Below are 21,833 nucleotides of genomic sequence, written 5' to 3'. Positions count from 1 at the left end.
TTCGGGCTACAGGTAAGTGAGGAAGAAAGTATTATTATACCCACTGTAACTGTTTCATGCACAAATTAAGTTGTATCACATAATGATTCAAGGACAGTGTTTTCACCAATACACGTCAATCCCATGTTAACCTGAGGAGTTGCAAACTTGTGTCAACCTTTTATAAATGGGGTGGCAAGGTTATTTAGGGGGTCCCTAATCCATGAAAGAAAATAACCCCAACATGGTAAAAACATGAATTCATGTCATGATTGCTGAATACTTTACATTACCGCACTGTGGTCATACTTGCACAGATGTAGACATAATGTAAGGTTGCATTTTAAACAAACTATTTTTTTCACACTGATTAACTGTCTGTTAATGAAAAGAAGATTTAATGTGAACTACAGAAACGTTAATAAACGTTGTTCAGGAAACAGCATGATATACATACACCTACTTCAACACTGGGATTTTTTTTTTTGCAAAATTAAATTAAGAATTAAATATTAATTGCATATTCTTCAATGTTATAAAGTAAATTTGGATATATGTTACAATGTGATTTTCTTTTTTTGACAAAGACTTAAACAGTTGCTGTTTATTAGGCTCTAGGACATAACGAATTGTTTATTATAGTACATTAAATTTGGGATGGCACCGGGGGTGGCGAGTCAGATGTCACTGAGTAAAGTGCATACTGCGTTGTCTGTTGTTTATGTCAAGTTTTTGCAATGCGACCATTTTATTTATGTCCCCACCAATGCCAGAATCAAACCTACGCCCTTGAAAGTGGATGAGAATCATCTTCATATAATGTTGTTCATCATAGTGTAAGAGACTCAACACACACACACACACACACACACGCACGCACACACACACGCACACACACACGCGCACGCACGCACACACACACACACACACACACACACACACACACACACACACACACACACACACACACACACACACACACACACATTCCTGTACAACTACCAAAATGAGGACCGGGTAAATTAACCTGCAGTATGAGGACCACCATTTCTGCTTTAATTTGAGATAAACAAATGTTATATTCTAACACTAGGGGTGCCCATGAGCCTAGTTATCACCTCAGATTCTTAATAAAACAAAGGGAAAGAAAAAGTTTTTTACCAGCAGAGCGAGGACATTTTCATGGGGGCGCTATTGAGTTCATTTGTCAATGTATTGTTTGAACTACATTGATTTAGCTTTCAACCATCTTTGCCATTTAATGTTTCATCATGCAAGCCACAAACTGGGGTTTTTAAAAAACTAAATATTTTTGGTATTATAATCTGACAACAGTACTAAAATGCAAAGAGTTTCCTGTGCAATTATTAATTATACTAAAGGAACCAAATTTAGCAATATATATACCCACCATCCCGCAATTCCCAAAAAGCTGCAAGAGAGATACCATCTGCAGTAACCAGATGAACATTTATTTTGTTAACATTTTCAGAAAACAGTAAACGTTACAACAAAATGTTAAAACCAAAAAAAGGAAAAGTGAGAAACGGAGAAAGAGAGATTGAGATGAACACCACATTTTGCCTTTAAAATTTTAGTTTTCTTGAAGCAGATCTCCGATTTAGAGTTACAATTGTGTTGTACACAAAATTCTTCACATCCTTCCAAGATCGTTCATTTAGGGCTTCTTCTTCCTCTATGCACTTCATGCATGGCAGTTTTCCAGGAACTCTGCGCTCGGCTATAAACTTGGCCAAGTGTTTGTGTACTGCACTCCTCTCTGCCTCACTCCATGGTCTCTTCACATTTACCTTGGCCGACACTACAAATGGCAATGTAGATTTTGTAACATTAAATCATAAACCATTTACATTTATACTTTTGGCAAAAGCTTTTATCCAAAGTAACTTGCACTGCATTTAACATATACATTATTTGCATTCCCTGGTAATCAAACCCACAATCTTTAGTGTTGCTAAGTTACATGAACAACTAAAAGTATCAATTAAATAAAGTTTTTTTTTAAACTGCAACTGCTTGCTCACAGGCAATACCTTTGGCACTTTTGGTCTGTCGTCCTATTTTCTTATTTGTTGTGGGTTTTTTCAGCAGGTTTGCTCCTGAACACTCATCTGTAGCAGAAACGCATGAGAAGCTATTAGTAAAAACATTAGGTATTGTTAACCCTGTGTACTAAAGTGTAAACAGTAAAATGTGACATCAAGCCTTCATGAAACACTATCACACTACTACAAACAAGATTAAAACATTACTTACCATCTACATCTGATTCTGAACTACCATCTTCACGGCATGAATTAAGTCGCTTTTCAAGGAAGGAGAGATCAGCACCTCCATCTAAAAAACAAAGTCACACATAAACCTGTGCCTGTAACAGGAGTTTTGTACGGTCATGCATTACAAGATTTGTTGAGCCACAAACTTTTAGACAGTATATAGTGTAAGGGTGGTTGAATACTGTACTGTCTCTGCTGGAATTATAACATTTTTTGCAATCTACATGGAAATTGTAAGAGTCGGTTTACATCAACAGTGTAAAATCCACCTATGGAAAAGGACTTACCAATAACTAAGCACCCACCCACCAGAGGACCTGTATGATGCGAAATCAAACAGCTACCCACACGACCGTCGGTTTCTTTTGAAACGTTTTTACAGCAAGGTAAAGTTCAATTTCATCCCATTTCATAATTGTTTTATGTAATTGATTTTTGTCTTTATACTAGAAGTGTTCGAATTGTTATAGTTGCCATTTAAAATAAATAACTGTGAATGTGTGTAGATAAATTCTCAGTCTGCGAAAAAAGGGCCAAGATGAGATGATCTTTGATCAAAACCACAAATCAGTATGTGTGGGTTAACAGCTAGCAAATTTTACTGTTTTGTATATTTAACTCATGAAAACCTGCCTTTCAAGACATGCTTGTTGTTTAAAGTATCTATTTAGATCAGGTCCAAGATTGTGGCATTTAAAAAACATTTTACTTCACTTCATGGATTCCAGATGCCTTTGCAATAAAGTATTTTTTCTGTGTGTACCTTAACCTTATTTTTTTAAATATAAAGTTTATCTACATTTGTGTTTACAGAAATCATGTACCACAGTGTTGACACTAAAGAAGTGGACGTTGTGCCTGCAGTCTGAGTAAAAAAATATGCGAGTTTAATACATAGATGGTAAATAACTGTGTATAATAAATGTGTATATAATTATGTGTGTGAGCAGTCTGCTCTCCAATCACTCACGATCGGTCCGTGCAGCGTGCATGATGTCAAACACACCTCTGTTACCTGGGGTCATTTAGGATGGGATGATGCGCAACTGTATGCATTTGTGCTGCACATGTCCAATTGTTATTGAGGCTGTTTACCCCTGGTATTAAGATGCATTTTGCCTGTTCAGATCACAAGTGAACAACGCTATAGACAAGTGTAAACGAGGTCTAAAACTTTTTAACCTCGTCAACTTTTGACCACATTAAGTTGTTGAAAACACATTCGACCTGATTGCTTTGTGGTGTAGATGCTCATGTGGTTAAATGTGCTTGAGCAGCCACAAAAGACTTTTGACTCTCCGCCTATTGATCTAATGTGTAATGTATTGAGCACAATGTTTTTACATAGGATCTGACTTCTAGAGCGAACACACAATATACAGCGCTATCTTAAGGCTTTCATTGATAAAAATGAAGTGGCTGCTGTCCGCCTCTTTCATTTGTTTTAATTTCCGAGCATGTGAAAGTTGTGTGAGCTTATTTCATACATTTTTCTGAAATATCAGAGAAAGCTCTACATGTACAAAACACTGTGCAGCATGTTTACAAATAATATAAGCAGCAGACTCTAAAATAATATTAGTTCACATCAATTTAAACCTGTCATTTCTCCCACTCGCGTTTAAACGAAAGCAGAGGGACTCGCCCACAGTCTCCACAGCCCATCCCCTCAAAGCAATCAGGACAGAAGCGGTCGAATGTGGACAAAAGAGATCAATTAAAATACCAAGTGTGAACTTGATGTGTCTCTCTCGTCCACCAAAACGCATCTTAATACCAGATGTAAACAGCCCCTTACCATGACACGAAGCTTGGCATTCAGAAGCGAGTGCCTCACCCCCGAATGAAAGTAAACCCTACCCGAGACAACCTCTGCAAAGTGCACCACCTTACGCTTAAGCGTACCACACTCTGGTACAATTCGAAGCAATCACACTAGCAAAACGAACTGTACTTTGGGCTCAAACGTACCTTGGTACAGTATGGTTCACATAATGCGAGTACACCCTAACTCTGCCAAACATACCAGAGTACGATGATGGTCCTCCCACACTCATGATGGTCCCCCCCATACATGTTTTATGATCCGGAAACAAGTATGTTTATGTCATTTTGATGTAAATTGTTTTTGAAGGTCAGAAGATATGCATCCTGTCTCCGCAAAGCCAGTGCAATGAAGTTCACGGTAATTGTTAAGTTTGTAGTTTATTAGACATGTTTGATTTCATGTGGCGTTGGGCAGATCGAGAGTAAAACTCAAGCTTTCTGTCAGTGTTTAGCAACTGAAAATATACTAAAGTTATACTTAAGCTAAAATTATACTTGGCCTCTAAATGCACACAATAGTGAGTAAAATCTAAAAATGAATTAGACAATGGCTAATATTAGACAATACTTAGTTACCCAGAGTGAAGATTTTGACTTATATCCGAGTGATGTACTTGCATTGTAGAAGGTTGCTAGCCGTGATATTTTATAAAGATGTCAAAGGGAATGACAGGCACTTTTGGTAAAAGGTAAATGCATAGACAAATAAGTTTAAAAAAAAATAAGTTAAAAATATACCATTAGTTTTGAGCACGTTTTGTGAATGTCTTTTACTTTCAGTCTCTGTTTGTTTAATGGTCTGATTAGTTGCTAAATTGAACCATTGAACAAATACCTTGTCAAAAATAACAAATGTTTTGGTTTCCTAGGTAATCTACGTGTTGTTTAATTTGCTTGTTATATAAATAAACTACTTTAAAAAGGACTTTGTTGTTATTTATTCTTAGCAGGGTTTACCAGAAGTTACATGTGTTCCACAAAAGCCGTTTGTTTATGTTGTTACTGCTGAAACCATCTACATGATCTAGGGATGCCACTAACAACTATTTTTATAACGACTAATCTATCGATTATTCTAAACAAATAATTTACCATGAAAAAAACAAACTTTCAATCAAACATCCCTAAACCCTAATGTTCTTTTAATGTGGGATACTCTTTTTATATTGTATATAAATACTATTTATAATGTGATTTATATATTTTTTTCACGTTCTGGAAAGGGAAGCACGCTCAATGTGACGCATATAAATTTACCTGCTAACATCAATTGATCCACAACAAGTAAAATGTATTATTCTTGCAACTGTATTTGAAGAACTTATGCAAAGCAGAAATACAAAGATTTAAGCTGTGGTCACACTGGAGACCAGTTCATTATAAAGATCTTTGGCTTCATTCATTTATGCTTTTTAGTAAAGAGAAAGGTCACCTGTCTGCCTGTTTACTTGGACTTATGTTTGTGGATTGCCCTGATATTAAACTGCATTTGGATGCTCAACCCTTCGTGTCTCTCAGCAGTTTGTTACAGATTTAAATGTCTGTTGTATTGTGTTTACTTAAAAAATAATCAACTTACCCTTTGCTTCCCCACTCTTGGTCTGTCGCCGTCTGTTCTTATTTGGTGTGGGTTTTTTCTTCAGGTTTGCTCCTGAACAATCATCTGTAGCAGAAACGCACGAGAAGCTATTAGTAAAAACATTAGGTATTGTTAACTCTCGTGGTACAGGTCTTCAAGATTCAAACATTACTTACCATCTACATCTGAACCATCAACTTCACGGCATGATTGACGTGTCTTTTCAGTGGATGAGAGATCAAAACCTCCATCTAAAAAACAAAAAGTGTAACTGTGAGCTTCATACATTATAACAGGATCAGGTGTTTTATTAACTGAGCTTGACACAAAACAGAGATTTGAATCAGGTCATAAAAACAACTTACACTTTGTTTCCCCACTCTTGGTCTGTCGTCGTCTTTTCTTATTTGGTGTGGGTTTTTTCTTCAGGTTTGCTCCTGAACAATCATCTGTAGCAGAAATGCATGAGAAGCTATTAGTAAAAACATTAGGTATTGTTAACTCTCGTGGTACATGTCTTCAAGATTCAAACATTACTTACCATCTACATCTGAGCCATCAGCTTCATGGCATGATTTAAGTCTCTTTTTAGGGGAGGAGAGATCAGAACCTCCATCTAAAAAACAAAAAGTGTAACATTGAGCTTCATATTATTGTGAGTGTAACTTCACATAAATAAACGAACACCATTACGGTTTTGAATGTTGTTTTACTTTTATTTATATGACCATAATTTAAGGTAATTTAAGGTAATGCAAGATGCAAGATCATCACGCGTATCATTCCATCACTGGCCGGGTTTACGCAGGGCAGCGATAAAGAGATATTAAACTTTAAACATTTAAAATTTTACTTTAGGGTTTTTTTGGACATCCCTTTGGAATCACTGCCATCATATCATCAATTTATCAGGTAATTATAAATATAAGCGCAGCGCTTATGAGTGTTCAAACACTGCTGAACCCTCAGCTGTCAATCTGCCGACCCTCACAAAGTTTTACATTAAATGATAATATATTTGTCTAATCATTGCCCTGTGCTTATTTCTGTCAATGTTCTGCATGATGATCTTTAAAAGTTTCTACTTCTTACTTCACGATTTGCGGTGCGGCCAGTCGCAGTCTTTGTCAAATGGGCGGGTATGAAATAAATTGATGCTGATGTCGGATAACAGGTCAAGTGTTATTTTAATCGCGCGGATGCGGGTTATCAAACAGGACTGTGCATGCCTCGTATAAGGAAAATGGAATGACAACATGAAAATTATAAAATAGCCTACATGTTTATATTCTGTATTAAACCACCATGGGCGCTAAACTAGCGGTCTTAAAGGGACAGTTCACCCAAAAATGAAAATTCTGTCATCATTAACTCTCCCTCATTTTGTTACAAACCTGCAAAATGTCTTTGTTCTGATGAACACGAAGCAAGATATTTTGAGGAATGTTAATAACCAAACCAAGCATGAGTCCCATTCACTTCTATAGTAGGAAAAAATTATACTATGAAAGTGAATGGGGCTCATGAATGATTTGGTTACAAACATTCCTAAAAATATTTTCATTCATGTTCACCAGAACAAAGACATTTATACAGGTTTGTAACAACATGAGAGTGAGTAAATTATGACAGAACTTTCATTTTTGGGTGAACCACAAATCCGATGCGGTCAAAAATTTGGGTGCACCTAACTTTTGTGCTGGTGCACCTAAGAAAAAAATGTTAGGCGCACCAGTGCAACCAGTGCAAAAATTTAGTGTAAAGCCCTGATCATGTCATAAAAAACAACTTACACTTTGTTTCCCCACTCGTGGTCTGTCGTCGTCTGTTCTTATTTGGTGTGGGTTTTTTCTTCAGGTTTGCTCCTGAACAATCATCTGTAGCAGAAACGCATGAGAAGCTATTAGTAAAAACATTAGGTATTGTTAACTCTCGTGGTACATGTCTTCAAGATTCAAACATTACTTACCATCTACATCTGAACCATCAGCTTCACGGCATGATTGACGTGTCTTTTCAGTGGATGAGAGATCAAAACCTCCATCTAAAAAACAAAAAGTGTAACTGTGAGCTTCATACATTATAACAGGATCAGGTGTTTTATTAACTGAGCTTGACACAAAACAGAGATTTGAATCATATCATAAAAAACAACTTACCCTTTGTTTCCTCACTCTTGGTCTGTCGCCGTCTGTTCTTATTTGGTGTGGGTTTTTTCTTCAGGTTTGCTCCTGAACAATCATCTGTAGCAGAAACGCATGAAAAGCTATTAGTGAAAACATTAGGTATTGTTAACTCTGGTGGTACATCAAACATTACTTACCATCTACATCTGAACCATCAGCTTCATGGCATGATTGACGTGTCTTTTCAGGAGATGAGAGATCAAAACCTCCATCTAAAAAACAAAAAGTGTAACTGTGAGCTTCATACGTTATAACAGGATCAGGTGTTTAATTAACTGAGCTTGACACAAAACAGAGATTTGAATCATATCATAAAAAACAACTTACCCTTTGTTTCCTCACTCTTGGTCTGTCGCCGTCTGTTCTTATTTGGTGTGGGTTTTTTCTTCAGGTTTGCTCCTGAACAATCATCTGTAGCAGAAATGCACGAGAAGCTATTAGTAAAAACATTAGGTATTGTTAACTCTCGTGGTACATGTCTTCAAGATTCAAACATTACTTACCATCTACATCTGAACCATCAGCTTCACGGCATGATTTAAGTCTCTTTTCAGGGGAGGAGAGATCAAAACCTCCATCTAAAAAACAAAAAGTGTAACTGTGAGCTTCATACATTATAACAGGATCAGGTGTTTTATTAACTGAGCTGGACACAAAACAGAGATTTGAATCATATCATAAAAAACAACTTACCCTTTGTTTCCTCACTCTTGGTCTGTCGTCGTCTGTTCTTATTTGGTGTGGGTTTTTTCTTCAGGTTTGCTCCTGAACAATCATCTGTAGCAGAAATGCATGAGAAGCTATTAGTAAAAACATTAGGTATTGTTAACTCTCGTGGTACATGTCTTCAAGATTCAAACATTACTTACCATCTACATCTGAACCATCAGCTTCACGGCATGATTGACGTGTCTTTTCAGGTGAGGAGAGATCAGAACCTCCATCTAAAAAACAAAAAGTCCTTTGCATATAAACTCTTTACTGAGATAATTACGTTTCAGGTGCTTCTAACACCATGTCCTAACTACATGCACCACGGCGACATCCGATAAAAGGTATGTTTTCCATGATAATCAGAGTTTTGTCCTAACCAACCACAACGTGATACCACAATTACTCTATTTTAGAAACGGTCTGACATGTCATGGCTGACAGCACCACCTATACAGAGATCTTATTTGATGAAAGCTATGCGCATTATGAATATTATGTCTCTCCTCTTTCATGTTTGTAGATGTTTGATTCAAAAGCAGAAATAAATAACAAATCCCTAAAGTTGCACAGGGGAAAGCACCAAGAAGCGTAGGAATGTGTCTGTGTATGTGTGCATGCTCTTCAGCTGCAGTGTGATAGGGCAGCACACAAACAGAGCAAACTGTTATGATGTGGCACGCCCCTGTTTAAGCCCGATTTATAGTCGTGCATAGGTTCTACGAGCGTAGCTTTGCGTAGCCTGACACGCACCTCACAAAAATTTTAACAGCACGTCAGATCTACGCGGACCACAAGCGCTGTGATTGGTCCACCAGAACCCCTCCCGTCAGGTAAAAAAAACTGCGTCATAGGTATTTCCGTTTGTGATGGTGAAAACAAGATGAGCCAAGTTGAGGAGTGATTTAACTCAAACTGCATCAAAAGTCGCTGTTTATTTACTTCCATCATTGCTGGAATTCTCAAATTATACACAACAAGTTGCTGTTTCTTCTTCGTTTGTGGGTTAACTTGCTAAGCTTCTCCTTCTTTGACGTTTGCGCTGCTGCTGTCGTGACACGCATGGTTACTGCCTACCAGCGGTCTGTGCGTGTGTTTGCATGACGATGCAAAAGTATAAATGAAAACCGACGCGGAACCTACGCCGTCCCGGCTATGCCATAGGACCTACGCACGACTACAACGAGCCCTTTAGTCCTGTTCAGTATGGACAGACAAACTGCCTGTCGCTGGAATCATATCGCTTCACATGTAGTTAGGACACGGTCTTAGTTAGGGTGACCATATGTGCCATTTTCCCAGGATGTGTTCTCGATGACGTATGCGTTCGACAAATTATACTTCCAGAAGATGCACCCGAAATCCTGGCCAAGACACGTCCTGGGGAAAATGGCACGTATGGTCCCCTAGTGTTAGTGCCAAAAAATTTGAAACTTAAAAACTTACCCTCAGCCAGCTTTACTCTCTTTCTCTTTGTTCTCGGTGAGACACCCACAGAATTCAGTGTGGGACCTTCACCTGAAACAGATAACAACATTAAAATTTTATAGAAATATACTTTTACATGGACTACTTCTAAATTAAAATAATTACATTGGTAGTATACAGTAAATGATAAATCTGCTATCAGTTGTCCAATAAAGTCAATGATTAGCTCTTAAAAATTACCCTAGTGGGTAAACCACAGGCAGTTAAAAGATGTGTGGCTACACAATAAAAATGCATTGGAGATAAAACTGCAAACGTACCACAGGCCGGTGCAAGTGTATTAAGGTTCTTCCCCCTTAAAGTCTGAGTGCCTTGCTCCATTGCAAACAGAAGCTTACTTATTTTGGCAATTTGAAATGTTTTGTCCGTTTGCCTATAAAAGTCACGGTGAACTCTGATATCATGTCCCATGAACCTTGCAACTTGCTCCAGTTCTTGTTCACTAAGGTCCAAGAGTTGGCAGAGTGTGGCAACTTGCTTTCTTAATTTAGTTGACCTCAAGAGTTCAGGGTTTTCTGCTTTGCTTTTTTTTGCATATTTCCGCAGACAGTCACATCCGCGTATGTTTGTCATCACACCGGGTCTTGCAAAGAGATAGGGATTTTCAGCAGGTACACCAGCTTCCACTCGCTTTTGAACCAACAAATCAATTGATGCCTTCATTCTCTTTGTCAAGAAAACTGGAACTTTCTTTCCTCGTTTTCCTCTGATTTCTATGCGAGTTAATAACTTGCTGAGCTGCTTTTCCAATGGTGACAAGGTTTTATAAATGTCCTCGTTTATGGCACTTGTGCTTGCTTTCATGTAAACGTCAAGAGTAAGGCGTGATGCTTCCCCTTCACGCCGCTTGTTGAAGATAATGACCTGTGCTAGAACGGACTCGTTTAATGTTTTGTATGCATGTAAATCCATTTGTTCTGTCAATTCATTTCTTGCTTCATCTTCTACCATCCTGAGATGGTCTCTTAAAGCAATAACATTTTTTGTGAGGGGGATGTCATCATCTTTATTCCATCTTTTTTCCTGTATGGTTTGGTGAGCTGTGACAGAAACACTGTTTCTCCAGTTTTTCTCCAGAAGTTCCAAAAACTTTTTAGCTTTCTTTTCTGCAAGATCATCTTCATTCATTAGAGTCTGTCCTATTAGGACCTCCACAGCCCCTTTAAGACAGAATCCAATTTTGACTGCTGTTGAAGGTTTTCCAAACTCATTTTTGCCTGGACTAAACTGAGTTAGACACTTGGCAACACTGACAACAAGCTGATATTTTGATGGCACACACAAATCTTCAAGATAATTGACTGTCTTGTCCATGTCCTTAGCCACTAACATGAATCGGCCAAGCTCTCTCATTCTTTGTGCAATGTACTGGTGCCTGGACTTCACTCGACCATGTTTTGCGTACAGTGATTCACCATAGTTGCAAATTAAACTATCACTCCTGATATGAAACGAAACATCATCTTGTCTCATTTGGTTAATGATGCTCTGACAGCCATCTGAGGAAGCTGCAATAGGAAGCAGGGATGCGGCGCGACTTTGTATTCTACTTCGTCTATTCTTTGTTTTTTCATCGGTCACACAAGATTTTCTTGTTCTGCATGATGATTGATGTCTCCAAAGGTCTTTTCTCTTAAACATTCCAAAACAGTATGGGCAAGGCAAATAATCCTTAACCGAGGCTTTATCAGATGGCTGCTTCCACGTCACTATTTGTCCTCTGCCTTTTTCCAGAACTTTGGAATTATGTTTAAAGTCTCCTTTGTTGCGGAGCTGTTCTAAAAGACTTTTTCTTTGTTTTGATCCTAATGAAAAGCTGAAGGCATATGCCACATCTTTGACATCCATGTGTTTTCTCTCTAAATGTCTTGAAATCTTTAACTGAGATTTCCCACAGTAGAGGCAATAATGTCTTTTGTCCCAAGCTCTTTTCTTGTCTTCCCGCCTTGTGCAAATTTTTAGGGTCACATTTAATTTGGATGTATCTGTCTTTTTTATCTTGTGTAGTTTATGGTGTTTTTTTCCATACGTTCTTGTGTTTTCAGTTTTTTTGATGGCACCGTCGCTAGAATTTGTGTCGGAACATTCAAGTATTTCACTGGACATCATTGGGTTCTTCCACGATGAACCTTTGTCTGGGCTCAAATCACTGGACGATGAACTCTGACCTGGTTTGTAATCTGGGTCTAGTCCTGCACAACTGGATAACTCTGATTCTGATGAATCACTATCCTCCTGCTCCTCAGAAATAGCATCCAGCTACAAATTAAAAGTATTATTATTATTATCAGAAAAAAAGCAGAGAGTTGGCTCCTAGTTATATCTATTAAATCATTTAAAATCTTTCACATTAATACATAAAGAACTTTTAATGGTATAATCCTTATGATCAGAATGTCAAATTGAAATCGCAGGGTTCATGAGTTAATAGCAAATGCTTACAATTTAATCGTAAAATGAATTTAAAGTACGTTTAAAAAAAAAAAGAGGAAAAAAACTGGCAACACTTTATAATAAGACTATACTTCTTAACAATTAGTTAATGCATTAGATAGCATGAACTAACAATGAACAATATTTCTACAGCATATATTAATCTTTGTTCATTTTAATTTCAGCATTTGTTAATGCATTTATAAAATCAAGCGTTATAACTTTTAACATTAATTAATGCACCATGAACTAACATGAATAACTAACATTAACAAGACTTAATACATCTTGAAAAACTATATTGTTCATTGTTTATTGATGTTAGTTACTGCATTTACTAATGTTTACTAATACTACCTTATTGTAAAGTGTTACGAAAAACTTACTAAGATTTGTATAATTGAATGTCATGTAACCATTATGCAATACTACAGTACATCATAAAACCGAGAATTCATGCGACAGACATCACTTCGCCCAAGAAGCAGTGCTTCACCTTCTGAGAATATAGTTCCCAGTATGTATACTTTTAAAAGATGGCTTATATGACCTTGTTATTTGTACACGGTGTGATTTGTATAGTCACAACACATAAATAGGAAAATGTTGGCGTTATTTTGTCACTTATTTGGAGCAGTATGCTAGCTGGAGCCATTCAATTCCAGTCTTTGTGCAAAACTAAGCTAGCAGGGGCATGCGTCAGACAGAGTTACAGCACGCACGGAGATGAAAAAGGTATGTATGGACTTATTTAACTCTGGGGGATATGGTGAATAAGCTAAATTCCCAAAATGTGGGCGTGTTCCTTTAAAAACGTCATGTGTCTTTACGGGATCTTTGCTGTATCTGTGTGAATGCAAGCACAGATTCCGAGAAGTCATTGACAGTGTGAATGAAGATCAAACTATTCCAGACAAAACCAGGATGCATTTTCTGTAATGTCTGTGTAAAAAAGGGCTGAATAAACTTAAATACGGAAGAAAAATTAATGTTTTTAAAACGTGCAAATGAGATAAAATATTTACTGGAAAATCACAGGGAAATTCTTAAGTAAATAATTTAGGCCAAAGGTGTTCAGCTGACAAAAGTCTGAAAACCAGTGGTGGCTGGTGACTTATTTTTCGAGGCCAAATGATATAAAGCTCGTCACAACATGTATGTAACCTGTTATGTGTGTGGTTCATCATTTTAAAAATATGTGTTCGGCACGTCATGTAAACTGTGCATCACGTCATGTCAAAATATGAGCCTGCTGCAGATGCTTCAAAGGGGTTTATGATAAGAGAGACGCTCACATTTGCCAGATACTCGCTTAATCTTATGTGTAATCAAAGTTAGGGTTAAGTTGGTGTCGTACGAGTATTTTGTGAACATGAGCATCTCTTTTATCATTCGATGCGTGTGCACAAAGCACGTATTTTAAAAAGAGGCATGATGCACATGGTTCACACAAACAAATATTTTGACATGACGAGCAACACACGACACTGCGAACACATTATGAATTACGCACCTCAGAAGAGAAGTCATCAGCAGCCACTGTTAAAAAAACCCTGTGCTATAGCATAGAGGCAATGGAAGTGTCCAGATACTTGATGTTTAATATGTGGAACATACCTAAAAACACAATTAGACTGAACCACAGTCTCTATAAATAGCAATGCTGACATTGCGGGCACGTGTGTCAAAATTGAGGCATAAAATCTGTTTCCGCCACACAGGACTTTTACAATGCATCTCATGCAATATCCACCCCTCGCCGCATGGTTGTTGTATGTTTTTACTAAATACAACAATAAATACGTCAAGTCTGACCACCAAAAGCGTTTGATATTTTGAACTTTCAACCCAGAGGTGTTTGTTTTTAGTTCAAAGCAACTGTTTGAAAATGTGTGACACTTTCAATCATTCCGTGTGCTTCCACTAAACTCTGGACACTAATGAAAGCTAGGTGGACATTAAATTATATATATATGTATGTATATATGTATGTATGTTTTTATATGTATGCATTTATATGTATGCATATAAATAAAAATTATATATATATATTTGAAGAGTTTGGTTACAAAACGCAATAAATCTATTTTGACAAATTTTGGTAAAAACGTGTTTTCTATACCAAGAAAGTGTCAAGATGAAAACCACTATTTTCTGTTACAAACTTTCACATAAATCCATGACAAGTTTTTATTCAAAATGCTATAAATCTATTGAATCAATCGCCTATATAAATGTGCATTCATCTTCGCCATGTTATATTCATTTAGTTGACTAGTTGTACACACTGATTTAAAAAATAAACATTAATGTCATTAATCAAAACACTTACTTTGTGATATTAAGAACACTTTCATTGCTGCGGTTATACTTGACGTCTTCGCTTAACGTTTTTCACAGCGATCAGCTGTAATGTTTTGGTCCTGCTCGATTTTCGTGGACTTTGAGTAAAATTATGGAAAGTCTTTCATAAGATCCCCTGGGGTCAATGTGTTAGCATGACAGAAACTTGATGCTGTCGGTCCGGGCAAACAAGCGATCGTCTCCCAAAGTGCCTCTTGTGTAAATTATTAGATGTTGATGACTTACGTTTCCATCACAGGTTTATCAATGCTATTAAAGTATTATTTTGATTTTGTTTGTTTGTTGATACAAAGTAGATGAGGAAAACTAGGACTCCGTGTACTCAGCGCGGCGCCATTGTTTGTTTACATTGCGTGAATGGTGCGCTGTAATCTGTGGAGTGGATTTATGGCATTCTGTAAAAAAGGAGGAGTGGCGTTTATTGCGTTTTGGGAAAAAGGGAGAAAAGATGACAGAATAACACGGCGGATATTGGATTTTGCGTAAAATTAAGAATTAACTTTTTAATATTGACCTGATATAATACTGGTTCTGGCAGTAACTCATTTTTTTCAAAAATGGCGTCGTTTATTGCGTTTTGGAACCAAACTCTTCATTTATATGTTTGCATTTATATGTATGCATATAAATAAAATTTTTATATATATAAATAAAATTTATATATATATATATATATATATATATATATATATATATAGGCTATATGGTGTCATCATTGGAAGCAGTGACCTCCGCAACTCCTTCTCGTACTTTTGAGTGACTGACAGCTCTGTGCAAACACTTTAAAGTCACAACCAGATTCATCGAAACAAATAACGCAATTTGACGCGAGGTACAGAGGAGCGATTTAAATCCGATCAAGCATTACGTTATCCTCGCCGAGCGCAGCTCGTGGTTGCTAAGAAACACGCCACGGGAGCGCGCTTTGGAAGAAAGAAGGGCTTTGATCCGCGTTTAGCACGTGTTTTAAAACGTGACACGCGAACGGCCACGGAACGCTGTAATGTAACATTACGAAATACACATTTCCTCCTTAAATTAAATGACAAATGCAACTTTTTAAAAGATTTTGAAAAAGCACATACCTGTGTTGAACGCTCTCCCATTGTTTCCTGGACACAAAGATTGAAAATGTATATCAGCATAACACATATTTAACATATCAAAATGTTAAGACTGCACAAATACAACCAAATGAATGCATCCTAATTTATCTTAATCTATGATCACATGACTCTTAAAGTGAGGCCTACAGGCTGTACTGATGTTACAATCTATGGTCTTAAGTTCTGATTCAATTTTAAAACATTAAACAAGGGTTAAAACATTGAGATGTTTTACAAAAACGACACAGTGTAATGTTAGTCTGTGAATTGATATGCATTATGCTTTCTGGACAATTAAAACAAAAACATGCATTTAAATAAATATGAAGAAAAATAATAATGTTAGGAACACTTACCTGACGAAGAAAAGTTTGTTCATAACGGCTTGCGCATTTATTGTGATGCTGTCTAAGTCTCTCCAATCTTCTCTGAAATCGCTCCATCAACCATGAGTTATAAACAAACGCTGATGAGCAGTGAAGTGAAATGGGGGATGGGGAAACAGTGTAGCAGTGTAGCGCTGGTCTGGGGAGTGGGGGTTGGGCGACGCAAACACGTGCAGTGTAGCACTGGTCTGGGGCATTGGGGGATGGGCGTTTACTTTGTATCACAATATTCTCACAGTGTTTCACATGGAAGAATCTTGACTTTTTCAGCATTAATAAGAATATATGATATTTTAACACTGTATTCATTTTGTTAAAGGCCTGCATTAAAACTTTTATTAAAGTAAATTTACAAAAGCAGTACCATTAAGCATTATATGCAAACATTTAGTGATTATAATCCAGTATGTAAATGATGCATTGATTAAACAATTCTTTAAATTGGAATTATATGAGAAAATGAAGACTAAACTAAACTTCTATTAAATTAGTATGTCTACACTGTATTTAATGTACTTAACTGGCTCACAGAGGTACAGAGTTATTAGTTTGTGAGCTGAAGTTATATGGATGTACATTTACTTTAATGTGTGGCTACAAACAGTTGTGTAGTGCAAGGTATACAGAATATACCCACTTTATTAGATGGCATGGGGTAAACCCACTTTTAAATTCCAAATATTAAGGAATAATATTAATTTCATAATGATCCTTACGCTGAGAAGTCAAGCAGCTGTAGTAAAGCGACAATACTGATTCCATTTTGGAGTTAACCAAATATGCAAGATTAATCAAACATGTCACTGTTTATAACACAGGGCATTCAACCTTAGTTTTGCCACTATGTACTGTGTCTTAAGAACTAGTCTGATCAACTAGGGCTAATCAGTACATTTTGGATTGAAATGAGATCAGTCTACGTTCAAACGTAACTGACTTAAAACAGTTATAAACAGTTTTGAAGAAAATAGATTACTAACTTGTATGACTAGTCTAAACAGTTTATGCAGTCGACCACAGGACATACTGTGTGAGTGACTGGAAGATAGCATTGTGCTATCAGCACTATAAGATAGGGTATCTAATTTAATTTATCGAATAGCAATGAAATCACGATGCCACTCTCCATTCAAATCGCCATTCAAAGTCACACCTCTTTCAAAACACATGAACATGCACAGATCAGACGTTTACATCTCATGTCTCGTTCACCAGTGAGAAAACTTTGCAGTACAAAGTGAATAACATTACCAAAATAACCAACATAAACAACTGTTTTACATCAGAATTAGTTAAAGCACACTTTCGGCTGTGTAGACGTAGTAACATAACTATATCGTTATGCTAATCCGTAAACGAACACAAATTTCATAAGCAACACAATGTTTCATCAAAGTAGAATATCTGAATCCATCTCAATACAAACATATCGCGTACCTACCTTACCAAAATAAACTTTTAGACCTTTTGCCTCCTGCAGCTGTTTGCAAATCGTGGTAAAGCAGTAAAGTTGCCGATGTTCATTTGTGTTTTTGCTCTTTGCTGATCCAGACAGTTTTTGCTGTTGTTGTTATAAAAGATGTCTTTCGTTTTGTGGCTCCTGTGCAGGTTGTCAATTCAGCAGAAAAGTTTATCATTATCCCTCTGTTTACAGACAGGAGATGAGCGCACGTGAACGCACCGATGATGTATGGTGTCTGCGTGAACAAGCTGCGCGGTGACATTCAAATTATGCTTACGGATGAGGGACAAAAAAAGGCAACGTCCGTTCGAACCGAGATCTATGATTGGTTTAAAATTTTTTGGTCCTACGCCTTTCACAGATGACATACATTTCAACTTAACATAGTGATTGCTATCAGGATGTGAGGAAACTTTTAATCAGCATAACTAAAAGTGTTTTTGGATCAAATCAGATACCCTGCCTTTAACCAAATAGCTGTCTCCCTCCAAGTGACCATGTCTGTGTGGCCAGGTTATACAACATCTGACTTCAGTAAAACTCCATCAACCTCCAAAATAGACAGCATAACACTAGTGATGACAATAGAATAAATTATATGAAAAATAATAAAGTATACATGGAAAATGAACAGTCACCTCCATAAGTATTGAAACAGAAGCAGGTTTTGTGTTATTTAAGCAGTTTACCAAAATCTATTCCAGTTAAAGTCATATAGTAAATATAGGCTTAAAGTGCACACATCCAGTTTGGATGAAAAGTTTAGGCAGTTTAAAATGTGAGAGTAAAATAAGATCATCCACCACTGTTATCCTATATAGGTGTACAGGATTTTTATGTTGCTAAGCTCACCATTGTGTTTTTTTAGTTAGAATGTTGATTTGGTCACTCTTAAGGTTCCTGCCATCTCTCTGATCGATTTGTTGTGTTTTGATATATATCTAAAAGGGGCAGTTACATTAAATGGCTGCTATTCCCCTGCTGAAAAAAACAGCATCAAACCAGCATGGACCAGCATGGGAATTATGCTGGTCTATGCTGGTTTAGCTGGTGTTCACTAGCACAGTGGTTCTTAATGTTATTCCTGGAGGCCCACTGCCCTGCACATTTTGTATGTCTCTTTTGTCTGACAGACTCAGTTCAGTTCATGGAGATCTCTTCTAATGAGCTGATGATTTGAATCAGGTGTGTTAAATAAGGGAGACATAAAATGTGCAGGGCAGTGGGCCTCCAGGAATAACGTTAAGAACCACTGCACTAGCAAATAACCACCAAAACACAACATATGCTGGTCTTGCTGGTATGCTGTTTTTTTAGCAGGGTCCTAAACTATTTAGACAATCTGGATCAGACAATCAGATGCCCTCTGAGTAAAGCTGAGAGTGTGCACTATTAACTATGTAACACAAAATGTGCTTCTGTTCCAATATTTATGAAGGTGACTACATGTAAGGGTCAAAGATCACATAAAGTTGAAATTTGGTATCATAGTAGCACCAGACCCCGAGCCTAACCCTCATTTGACTTGACATTGTTCATTTAAGAGCATCTCTGTGGCTATTAGACACAGATGCATATAAAGGCCGTATTCCTGCATAAAAACTAGAAAACTCCTTATTTTAGAGACTTTGTATGACATCTTTGTATGACACTCAGGGGATGTTGCAAAACCACCATGTGAAGTTTGGGGCTGGTCAGATCTGTCTAGAACAATATATTAATGACACAGCAAATTAAAAGGAAATAGTTAACCTCAGGTTATTCTAAACCCCGGGTTAACTGAATCCTGACATATCTGTTTCACGTTTCACACTGTGCATTCCTAAACCCTAGGTCATGTAATTATCAAGCAACCCTGAACACCTTGATTAGCTGCTTCAGCTGTGTTTAATTGGGCTCATAACATTCTAACCCTGCTCCTGAGCACTTTACCCTGGGTTAATTTTAGGGAAAACCCCGCTTCTAAATTACAAGTGTGAAATGCTTCTTAACCTATGGTAAAAAGCAGGGTTTATAACAAAGATAACAGTAACTTACTTGTGCAGTGTTATGTGTAATGAGCATGCATGACACAGATACGGACGTGTTTACCTCTCACACTGTTTACAGACGTTTATCAATACATGCACAATGTAAGCACACCTGAAGCGTCGCTTATAGACCTTTCAGCTGCAATAACACAAACAAACGGATTTTGTGGCCCAAACTAATGCTGCGTTCCAGGCAACCTGTAACCCGTAACTCACGACTTCAAAACCATGACTCACGACTCTGAACTGGGAGTACATCGATCTAGTACGAGTTCACGGGTGGGAAGTCACGGGTTTGACTGCCGTTCCAGTGCACTTTCACCGGTAGAAGGTTGTAAAAACACGAGTTACAGGCTGCCTGGAACGCATAGGGTCGTGAGTCGTGGTTTTGAAGTCGTAACTCACGGGTTTAAAAACCTGCCTGGAACGCAGCATTAACTTCCAGTAAACGTCTGCATAGAACAGAAGTCCATCTAAAGTACAGATTATTTCTGATAACAAGCAAAATAAATAACCACAAAATTACTCAAATCAGAGCTAAAGTGTATCAACCATAAAACTGAGAAACAATTGCTTGGAGGAAGAAGACTGGAGACTCAATGAAATAATTAATATAAACTTTAATTACAGTAACAAAAACCAGGCAGACTTAAAGTTTATTTCCACATCCTTTTTGTTTCCTATCTGAATTTGCTGAATTGCCCATGTCCTTCACACGTGATGCCTTATATTTAGACATTAAATAGGCTATACTGTCATTCTGTCAAATGTTTAGATGAAGGTTGTGATTTATTTAACCTACAGTTCAGTTTGAAGTCATCTAATACAACATTGTTTAGTCAAGAGAGACTACACGACTGTCAGCGTGTGCCACAGTAGTAGAAACAACACAAATATGGATATAAAGTCATTAACCCACTGTAACTGTACTATATATGTCTTAATACATAAAGCTGCGTTTAAGTAATAAGTATACATGCAACCAGAGGTGAGTAGGAACGGAACATTTACTTCGTTACATGTATTTGAGTAAGATTTCGGAAAATATTTACTATTAGTACATTTAAAATGCCCTACTAAAAAACAGCTAAAACTATTATAAGCTGGTAGCTGGTTTTAGCTGGTTTAAGGTGTCAGTAGCTGGTTTAAGTTGGCCCATCCAGCCTGGCAAAGCTGGTCAAGCTGGTGGGGTCTTCCAACCTGACCAGCTGTACAGCTTAACCAGCTGTACAGCTTAACAGCTTAAAAAATGACCAAAACACAGGTAAACCAGATGGTTCATTAGCAAAACCAGCTAACCATTAGGCCTACGTAAATTAACCATGGCTTTATTGTGGTAAAAGTGTAGTAAGTTTAACTATGGTTTTTGAAATCCATGGTTGTCAAAACTTATTTTGTTGTTACCATGGTTTTACTACAGTAACCATGTTTTGTTTTTTGTTTCAACTCAAAGAGCTAAAACCAGCTCACCAGCTTATGCTAATTTTAGCCGTTTTTTCAGGGTTCACTTTAACTCTTACTGGAGTAAATTTAATGGACAATTTGTACTTTTACTGCGTTACTGTATTTTAATTCATTATTGTTTCTTGGCCATTTGCTCATTAATTACTCATTTGAGTCGATTCCTTAGTGTATTGCAAATAAATGAGTCATTTGAGTCGATTCTTCATCACGAATGTATTGAACAATGTTTTGAACTGGATCGCGATTCAGTTTGAATGAATTGTTCAGTACGCTGCGCAAACTGAACCGTCTGTTGCGGTTTTTTTCAGTCATATAAAAACACGGAGAACACAAAGAGTGTTGGATGGCATGGATATGAATCTACTACTACATCTATTTACTAAAAGCAAACTTCACACGTGTACTATTGATGAAAGCCCGGCAGTATAAGCGCGCGACCTGTTCGTCGTCAGACAAACGCGCGCACTCCATAAATACTGTAACAGCACAGACTGAAGAAAATCCGTCGATGATTGACGTGT

General features: G+C 37.2%; 2 protein-coding genes across 8 annotated transcripts in view; one reads left to right on the top strand and one right to left on the bottom strand.

Moving 5' to 3' along the window:
* LOC135753702 (NLR family CARD domain-containing protein 3-like) overlaps window positions 1–21,833 on the top strand; it is a 76,416-nt gene that overhangs the window by 33,902 nt on the left and 20,681 nt on the right. The gene's annotated exons all lie outside the window — the stretch shown is intronic.
* Window positions 1,431–17,362, bottom strand: LOC135718212 (uncharacterized). 5 transcript variants are annotated; one of them, XM_065240485.2, is made up of 19 exons: window positions 16,327–17,359; window positions 15,950–15,976; window positions 10,328–12,326; window positions 10,026–10,097; window positions 8,738–8,812; window positions 8,562–8,645; window positions 8,372–8,446; window positions 8,196–8,279; window positions 8,006–8,080; window positions 7,842–7,925; window positions 7,652–7,726; window positions 7,476–7,559; window positions 6,224–6,298; window positions 6,048–6,131; window positions 5,859–5,933; window positions 5,683–5,766; window positions 2,257–2,337; window positions 2,034–2,111; window positions 1,431–1,801 (listed from the first exon to the last, which is right to left on the bottom strand). In XM_065240485.2, exons 1-19 carry the CDS (start codon window positions 16,681–16,683, stop codon window positions 1,566–1,568), a joined length of 3,804 nt encoding a protein of 1,267 aa, XP_065096557.1. In that variant the 5' UTR covers window positions 16,684–17,359; the 3' UTR covers window positions 1,431–1,565. The 5 variants fall into 5 exon arrangements, with proteins under 5 accessions (XP_065096557.1, XP_065096560.1, XP_073672187.1 ...); XM_065240488.1 differs by lacking the exons at window positions 15,950–15,976; window positions 16,327–17,359 and adding an exon at window positions 14,833–15,220; XM_073816086.1 differs by lacking the exons at window positions 6,048–6,131; window positions 6,224–6,298 and having other exon boundaries at window positions 16,327–17,362.

The sequence above is a fragment of the Paramisgurnus dabryanus genome, chromosome 10 (assembly GCF_030506205.2).
Source record: "Paramisgurnus dabryanus chromosome 10, PD_genome_1.1, whole genome shotgun sequence".
Classification (NCBI taxonomy): Eukaryota; Metazoa; Chordata; class Actinopteri; order Cypriniformes; family Cobitidae; genus Paramisgurnus; species Paramisgurnus dabryanus.
Note: the sequence above shows the minus strand (reverse complement) of the source record. Positions and strands in the feature narration are given on the sequence as shown.

Bases quoted from the DNA above. Each gene is read 5' to 3' on its own strand.
- LOC135718212 (XM_065240485.2), bottom strand. From the start codon at position 16,683: ATGCAGGCCTTTAACAAAATGAATACAGTGTTAAAATATCATATATTC. The intron at 15,977-16,326 runs GTAAGTGTTCCT...CTTTGTGTCCAG, and splicing joins AACAAACTTTTCTTCGTCAG to GAAACAATGGGAGAGCGTTC. The intron at 6,299-7,475 runs GTAAGTTGTTTT...TTTGTTTTTTAG, and splicing joins CACGAGTGGGGAAACAAAGT to ATGGAGGTTCTGATCTCTCC.